We start from the raw sequence: 9,100 nt of genomic DNA, 5'->3' as shown, positions 1-9,100 counted from the left end.
TGAGGGGCTACATAGAGGGCAAAAAGCAACAAAGGGGCTTTAAGCATAGGAGGCAACCAAGGGTTAAGAAGAAGGCAATCAAGAGCTACATAAGTAATAACCAAGGGATAGGGACATGGCCGATTGTAAAAAGCAATAGTGGCTACATTAATGGCAGCTATAGGATTAGAAACAGCCAACAGGCAAAGGGACCACTGAATGTCCCATTGGGGATATGGGTTTGCAGGAAGAACAGGAGGCAACCAAGGTCTAGAGCATAGCCACATGGAGGCTATGAAAGGAACAGGAGGCAAACAAGGTCTACAGCATAGCCACCCGGAGGCTACTGGAACCATCCAAGGGCCCTGGATAATGGCAGGACGCAGCATGGTATACAGGAAGGAGAGCAGTGATATTGACCGGATAGGCAGCAAATCGAGGCCTTTGGGTGGACCAAGAGCCACCGAAATGCTACCTGAAGAGAAGGCAAAGGTTATAGAGGTGGGTAAGAGCCAGCCATGGGCTACAGGAACAACAACCAATTGTTACAGGGAGAGCAGAAACACACACGTCAAAGGAATAATCACCAGATGTCCCAAACGGAAGGGGCAACTAGAACAGTCAAAGTAAGAACAGCTGGCAATCCAGGTCATAAAAAAATAAAAATTAAAAAAAAGGACACCAGGAAATCAGGTGCTGCTTGCAGGGTATAAGGCAACCGGGGCTACAGGATGGGCAATCACAGCCTACAAGCAGTGCTGAAGGCAATTGGGAACAATGCGTGTGGGGACGATAATCAATAGTTACAGAAGGTTATCCTTGGGTTACCCAATAGCAAGGACTACACTAGGGGGAAAGCAGAGTTAAGGTAACCAGAGGCTTCCGGAGCAAGGTCCTACCCTTCACTCACCAGCCAAATAAAAAATCACAGAGACTTCCTTAAGAAATACAATTTATTTAGGAAAAAAAAAGATTTATATTCACATTCTATTCTTTTTTTTAAAATCACATATTCGCCAAACATTTCTGATTTTAGATTTGTGGCGAGGCAGGTGTGTCCGTTCATGAAAGGAGTAGCCTTTGCGCCGGCAAAAAGAGGATGCTGCTGTAAGTGGGGGGATTAGAGGGAAGATTTTACCATTGAACCATAAAGGACATCCAAATCATCCAGTTAAGCTATCCACCCCTGCTGCCATCAAGCACTCTTCTCCCACCCACCCATTAAATCCAATCCAGTCCAGTCCAGTCCAGCCTTGCCCTTTCAAAACAGTCCAGCTGTTATGAACATGGGTCCACTTCCTACCATCAAGCCATTGTTCCAGTTTATGCCCAGTATGTTGCGCAAGGTTGAGTGGGTTTCTCTTTCTTACACCCAATCCTCTGTCATACCATCACAAATAGCTGAAGGCAGCCACATGACAGGCCCTGTTCTAGCACATTGAAGTCACTGTGTGCTGCATGCACATTAGGTGGCTATACATGGACCTTTAGCCAAAGACTTCCTGTGAGGCGTAGGTGAGGTAGAGGAAGCCATCTTCATCACGGTGAGCAGCATAAACTTCAGACATGTTCATGCTGACTGTGGGCAGGGTGCGGTTGCCGAGAAGAAAGTAGAAGGTGTGGGCATGGCTGAGTGGCATCCGGCTCCTGCAGAGAAAGAGCAGAATGTGAGTAGAATGAAAAGGGGGCTGGGGTTGAACAAATCAGGAAGTGCATCAGTAAAGGGGAGAAGATAGATTGAAGATGTGTGTATTAATACCAGGCCGAGGACAACGTTTTCTGTACAACCACCTATTGAGGACTGCACAATCACAAAACCTGGGGTGGGGCAAAAGCACCCAGCTATAAAGAAAGCCAAGTCTCCTAAAAAGGTAGATAGTTCAGCAGAGTGATCAAGCTGAACTCTCAGGAATTGGTAGCAGGCTGACACAAAAGTAAAATTAGTTCAAACTTGCCCATAGAAAAACACACCACACGGATATACTAAATATATACATTATGGTACACATAAAACTGTCAGCTCCAATAAGTACTTGCACACAAACACAGAGTATATTATAAAAACGGTCTTTGAGGACTCCCCTTACTCTTATACTTCCATTTGGGTTACTTTCTACAGATAGGCACACAGCATATAGTGATAAGGGAGGGGGGCCAAACTGTTAAAATTCCATAGTGCCTGCAAAACAGTAGACTGTCCAACATACACAACCCACTCCTATTTTATATTCCAAGTCCACTCCCTGATGGTAGATGCACCAAAGAATGGAACCAGACATTTTACCACACAGAATAAAAGTCATGCAGGCCCCAAAGACCAACACAAACAAATCGTCCTTAGTCCTGGACCTCAAGGGCATAGTATTTGTAAAGTCAAACTGTACACAAAGTCAAAGATTGTGCCAGTGGGTGGAAAACAATTTTAAAAACGTAGTTACGGGTCTCCAAACAAAACCGAAATACATTTTAGACCGTTAGCATTGCAATTCACTTCTGGGAAAAATAGTTAGTTACCAAAATATGAGAGGCGGGGTACATCTACATTTACAGATAAAGAAGTGGAGAGCAGGACTTTAACAATACATCTAAAATTAACAGATTAAGTGCTAAAAGTTTAGTTGGCCCAAACCTCCATGAACCCCCAAAAAGGAGTACAGGACAAATATCCAGTTGTAGGCAAGTACCCCCGAAGTCCCTTTAGCAGAGTTCCAAGAGAAGTTGAATGTTCCATACAGTTAAACGAGACTAAGTCAGTAGGGCAGCCACAAGTATGGAGAACATGAGGGCAAGTCTGTTTTATGCCATAGGTGTGGATTTGGTGGCAATCAATCCCAGGGAAGATGGATTATTTTGTATTTCATAGATGGAACATTGCCACTCTATGCACGTGAAGTGCTTTTTCTCCTCTAGTTTGTGGGTTTGGAAAGAAACCTGGTAATTCTGAAGACCGATTAATTTGTGCCTGGATGATATCTGCTGGAACAGCTAAATGGATGATGGGCAAATGGATTTATGGGACGCTCGATAGATGAAGGAATGGCCCCATGTTTACAACATAGCGTATGTGGGTCTGAACTTTGTGTCTCCATTTTGCAGTGGTTTTTGCAGCCGCAGGGTCTCCTTTTGGGCAGTAGGGGCTAGACCCTTTGGAGCAGGGGTAGACAGAAGGCCGTTTAGAGCGCTCCTTGGGTTGCTGATCGGGTATAGTGTTGCCCCCTTTCCTTGAGAATCTTTTGTGAGGTTAAAAACACTGTCAAATAAGTTCTGTATGTGGAATACACAAACCAACACAGTATGCATATGAAAACAGTAATCTGTTGAGCAATGCGCCCTTCTTCCTCCAAAACCCAGCATATCAGACACACCCAAACAGGGAAGTAGATTCTGGGACCAGGGTTATACCCGGTATTCACCCTCGGGGGTCCACGGCAATCTGGTTCTGCAAACTCCTTTCTACTGCATTTTCCCTTTGGTTAACATTGAGGGCTGAATCCTGCTCTGCTTTTCTGCTCCCTGGGTGTTGGATCTTAAACCCTCCACTGAATCTTTTTCTGGGACTCCGCTGAAGTAGACTGCTTTCTTCTGGGTACCTATGGAACACTTAAGACTTACCTGGCTTTTCCCCGTCTCCATTGTGGTAATGTTCACAACACTAACACAAGTGACCCTACAAAGGACTTTGCTGGATTTCGAAAGGTTTCCAGCGTTCCTCACCAAGCTCTGAATTGGTAGAGACTTCCTCCTGATTTATTAGGGATTTTTAAATCTTTGCATTACACTCTGGTCTAAGAAAATACATGGTTTATCTATGCTGCTATGCTTTCTCTGCTTGGAGTGTAAAATGCCCTTCTTGGTCTAGAGACTGTCTAACAAAAATATACCCGGGACTTTGGTAGCCGTCCAGACTGTTGAAAATTGTGTTCCCGGTTTGCTACATCGAGTTGCTACAACTGGAGTACATGTATTAAATATCCTTTATTTAGAATGTAGTAGGAAACCTGTATTTTTCTGCGTGGTAACCTTGGGGTCCTGAACGTGATGGTAATACTGTGTGTAATATTGCCTAGGTGTCTACCCTTTAACTTGCATCTTGAAATCTAGATATACTGCACCAAACACCAGGTACTGGGTGTACATTTTGGGGTAAAGAGCGAGTTGGGCCTTAACTGGCCACTTACTGTTTTTTAGTTGCACTAGGGTCTAGTATGTGTTCTGTATAACCAGAGTACTTCTTTCGCTCATCATAAATATTTTACGTGTGACCTTGGAAGGCAACATGATGCAAGACACATAACAAATTCAAAGTTCAAAACAAAATGGTTTATTTAATCAAATGTCGGGATGGTAGAAGACCTAACTTGCCCTATGTGAAGGTGGGATTTCCACACTTGAACGTAACTAAGACAAGCTAAGCAATGGGTAGGGATGTCAAACAAAAAAATGGTGTGAACACAGTCTGAGCTTCTCCCAGCCTCCTTTTCGACTCTCCTTCCTCAAGTTCAAGAAAGTGCCACAAAAGTCTCAAGTTTACCCTTCTCAAATTCAAGGCAAAACTGTCCTGCACAATCCTAAGGGTTCCCTTTCCCCAAGTTCCAAGCAACAGTTCAAAAGAAACTGGTCTTGCGGCTCCATCCTCAAGACATTGTTAGTTCCTCAGGTCACAGGGTTCCCTTCCCCAAGAGGTCCATGCAACAACTGATATTTGTTTCAGCCTTTCAAAGGAAGCCAACTTGACTCTCCTTCTGGTTTGCATCACCAGCTTACTTGTCTTGTCTCACAGTGTCTTTGGCTTTCACACTTCAGGGCTCCCTGGTCTAGGCACAGTACAGTCCACCCAGCACAGAACCCTAGGCTCTTCAGCCCACACAATTCTTCTGTATTTACCCCCGTGTCCAAATTCACCTTCACTTGGCTTTTGTTTGTCAGCCTCTTGGCTTTATATGACATGCATTACTAACCATAATAGCATTTCTGATGATTGTATGTGTTTAGATTCACATGTTGTGCATTTGGTCTGACATCTAGTGGTAATCAGAGTATTGCATCTGGTCTTTCGAGAATCAAAAGGGGACGTCGACATGGACGTGTTTGTAACACTACCCCTAACGTGACGTGTAGTGTACCCAAAATCCCTCACGCGTCAAGGTCCCTCTGATTGTGTTTTTTCTGCAGTGAGGGAGCCTTATGACTATCGTGAGTACAGAGAGAAAGTAGTAAGATGTCTATGTTCCTTCTACTCCAAGCGGGGAGGAAGGGTGGGCGCATGTGAATCTAAGCAGGAACAATCATCAAATATGCTATTACGGTAAGGAACGCATGTCTTCTGATGCTTGTGAATCTGCCTAGAATCACATGCTGTGCATAGACTGGCGAGCAGTAACCATAGTTAGTGGTGGGATGTGAGAAGGAACAGTAGGATGTCTTAATACCACTTTTGCCACCTGAGGATCAGACCTAGAGTATCTAGGCAGTAGTGCTTTGTAAAAGTGTGTACAGAACTCTTTGCAAATGGACTCGACAGGAACATTTGCAATGAATGCTATGGAAGCCCCAGTGCCCCGAGCAGAGTGTGCTCTAGGCTTGAAGGGCAGATCTCTTGGCAAGAGTGTAGCAGAGTTTGATGCAATTTACAATCCACCTTGAGATAGCCTATTTAGAGACAGGGTCCCCTTCTCTACCAACTGCCACTGAAACGAAAAACTGGTTTGTTTTCCTTAGTTTCGTTTTTTCCAGATAATAGAGGACTGCCCTGCGCACATCAAGTGTCTGTAGGCTTCTTTCTGCCACGTTCGTGGGGTTCTGGAAGAAGGTGGGTAGTTCTATTGATTGGTTCACATGGAACTTTGAAATTAATGTAGGCACAAACCGTGGTTGAGTGCACAGAACCACCTTGTCTTTGTGAATTGTGACAAATGGGACTAAAACTTAAAAGGGCCTGTAGCTCACTAATTCTTCTTATTGAAGTGTCTGCCACTAGGAAGGCGGTCTTGTAAGCGAGTGCTTTAAGGCTAGCCTTATGCATAGGTTCAAAGGGAGATCTCAGTCTAGTTAATCCAACATTCAGGTCCCATCCGGGAGCTGGGTTTGTATAGGAGGATGCCGTCTTAAACCCTTCCATAAAAAAAGCCTTGATCACTGGGATCTTCCACCACAACACCTTTTTCTGGGTCTTAGTATAGGCTGAAAGTACAACTAGGTAGACCTTCAGGGAATTAAAACCAGACCCGAGTGTTAGGGAGAATTCTCTGGAAAGGCTATTTTCCCAAACCTAGTGAGTCCCCCAGCAGCTTTGCTGGATTTTTGGGGTTTATTTTTTTTCTCCTGCTAAGAATGAGACTCTTTTCCTCCCACTCTTAGACATGATTTGAGGTGTTCCTTTGACTTTGTATGTGTTTATGGGCTATGGGGTCCTTTACACCATAGGGCTTCATGTGTTTTTGGTGTGTGGGTTACACAGCACCCTCTGTGCCGTAACCCAGGGGTGTCGTAGCGACCCCCAAACCTAGACTTCATACCCTGGGACTGACTACTGTCTCCCAGGGCATGTAAAGTCACCATTGGCTTTACTAGTCTCAAATTGTGAACAGAACCAGTACAAACCATCATATTGTGGACGTACTGGTCAGGGCAATTCGATTGCCCCGGGGTCTGTTGTTCGAGGGGGCACTGTCCAGTCCCCCCCTGACCGAGTTTTGGCTGGTGGCAGTGGATACTACTTTTTATATTCGACCGCGAATATATTCCTATGGGATTTTCCCATTGTCCGAGGCTACCACTTTTTAAAATAGCCTCGAACATACCGCCGGTTTATTCAATTAATATTAATTCACTGGTTGGTAATTTTTGCCGAAACTTGGTTCCAAAATGGCGTTTGTGTTCGTTTCTGTGACTCCAACCCAAGTCGAGCCCTTTGTTCCACTTTTTGGCGGGCTTCTCCACAGAAGCCTCCAAAAGTGGTGCCACTCTGGGTACCAAATGGGGTATGGGAGGGGGGTTTAGGCACCCTGGACTGAGTTGCCTCGGCAACTCAAGTCGCACTCTTGTGTGATTGGCCCAAGTGGTGAGCCGCCCGGCTCAACACTTAGCATGTTTGATTGACAACTAGGCTGAATGAATTGGGGTTTTCTGCATAAAAGCAGGGCTTTGGGGACTGGAACTTCAGAAGTCGCCACAGGACCTAAAGAATCCGAGGAGGGAGAAGCTGAGCCGACCTGCAACGACGACACCACCGGTGGAGCCCTGCTGAACCGTCTCACCACTTTTCCCGACGACAGAGGAGATTCTCCAGCCCGGAGAGTCTTCTTCCTTTGACTGGTGGGGATAACCAGTTTGCCTGTCTTTTCGCTTTCCTGGAACATCTCGTGGCTGCCTTGCCTGTGCCAAGCACCCCGGCAACCGGAGTACCACAGATCACCACTACGGCGAAGAACAGGGTGGTACTTTGTAACCGGGAAACTCTGCGGCTGGTTTCTTCCCTGGCAGTGCAACGACCTTCAGCTTTCCTCCACGTCGAGACCTCCTCTTCCTCTGGACGAAACACCGACTTGCGCTCGCTGCCAGGAACAACTGCCCCGCTGGAGCATTCTTCCCACTTTCAGGTACTGTGTCCCGCCTGGCATACCCTTGCGACAGATCGTTCGGGGCGACAGTAAATACTCGACTTTATAACCTGAGCTAGCCTGGGGCCTGTTAACTAACCTTTCCTGACTTTATCTCAATCTTTTGTGAACTTTCTACAAAGGCTCTTTGGGCATAATCCCACTGTGTGATCCTGGACACATTTCTCTTTCTCTAAGAGTGGGCCTGGCATTTGAACTTCCTTGCTCTCCAGTAGTCTTTGCCTAACCTACCTCACTGTGGTTCTTTGAAAAGTATTGAAATTTGTGTGCTTGCATAACTCTGCCTTTTCCCCTCCCTTTTTAATAACTTATTAGAGTAGAGTGCCATTTTATGTTAAGTGCTCACCTCTGTCTGAAAATAAGTGGTGTTTCTCGTTAAGACTTGTCCAATAAGTAATTAGGGTTGTATATATATAATAGTGACTGTGTGTTGAATTTATTTACCTCTCTTTGTGCTAGTGTAATTTACAAGTGTGTCTTTAAATAAATAATTATATACTTTTACACCAAAGCTCTGGTCAGTGTTTGCTTGTGCTACTGTATCTCTGTACCTATTGTGTATACTGTATATACTGCCCAACTCATCTTGAGAGAAGTCTGACTGCTCAGCCACAGCTACCAGGTAAATCTGGGTGGTGCAGACTGCTACCAATTGGGTTTACTGCCAACCACCTGTAGTCCTAAATCTTTTGCAGTGGTCCCTAAGGGAACTGCACAGGTTTCTGCCTAACACTGAGTCACGAAGGTGGGTCATTTATAAGACAGTATGTGTTGGTGAGCAGTCTATGGGATTGATGCTCTTGGAATTGCACCAGATAACGAAGCGCTTTCATTTATTGGAGTGGCAATGTCTGGTGTTAAGCTTTCTTGCTTCTCCAAGTATGTCCATGCAGCTCTGAGGAAGTTGGAGGTGCCCAAACTGACTTCAGGAGCCAGGCTGCTAAGTTGAGAGTTTGCAGGCATGGATGGAGTGGGCATGGATGGAGTGTTTCCCCCCTGTCATCCGATAGCATGTTGTATGGGCAAGGTAGCTTCATCGGAGGCGAAAATGACATTGCCATCAGATGAGAACCAGGGTTGGCGGGTCCACATTGGGGCCACCAGAATCACTGACTGGTTCATCTTGTGCACTATCATGTTGAGTAGGGGAGCTGCAGGGGAGAGGAGGGGGACATAGACATATTTCAGTCACCATGTTATCCAGAGACCGTTCCCCTTGGAGCAGTTCTGGGGGTTCCTGGAGGCGTAATCAGGACGTTGTGCATTCTCCAGAGTTTGCGAACAATTCAATCTCTGGGCAGCCCCTTTCCGCGAAGACTTGGGAGAGGATGTCTTTGTGTAATCACCATTTGACCTCTGTGGGTAGTAGGGAATCTCTGCTGAGCACATCTGCCAGAAGATTGAGTTCCCCTGGAACTGAGAGAGGAGGAACATCTTGTGTTTGAGAGCCCACTTCCATATGTTCTGAGACAGTTTGGACAGCCCTGGAGAGTGTACTTTGA

At 45.6% G+C, this 9,100-nt stretch overlaps 1 protein-coding gene across 2 annotated transcripts in view; it reads right to left on the bottom strand.

Annotated features, from left to right (window-relative positions):
* Nucleotides 1-918: 918 nt before the first annotated feature.
* LOC138567221 (microtubule-associated proteins 1A/1B light chain 3C-like) overlaps nucleotides 919-9,100 on the bottom strand; it is a 348,822-nt gene continuing 340,640 nt past the window's right edge. For both annotated transcript variants that reach the window (XM_069645206.1, XM_069645205.1), the window contains exon 4: nucleotides 919-1,626. In XM_069645206.1, coding sequence (XP_069501307.1) covers nucleotides 1,467-1,626 — 160 coding nt within the window. In that variant the 3' untranslated portion in view covers nucleotides 919-1,466. The remainder of the gene's footprint in view (nucleotides 1,627-9,100) is intronic.

Source organism: Ambystoma mexicanum, chromosome 2p (genome assembly GCF_040938575.1).
Source record: "Ambystoma mexicanum isolate Mex_15411 chromosome 2p, UKY_AmexF1_1, whole genome shotgun sequence".
Taxonomy (NCBI): Eukaryota; Metazoa; Chordata; class Amphibia; order Caudata; family Ambystomatidae; genus Ambystoma; species Ambystoma mexicanum.
The sequence above is the reverse complement of the archived record's forward strand: the minus strand, read 5'-3'. Positions and strand labels throughout refer to the sequence as shown.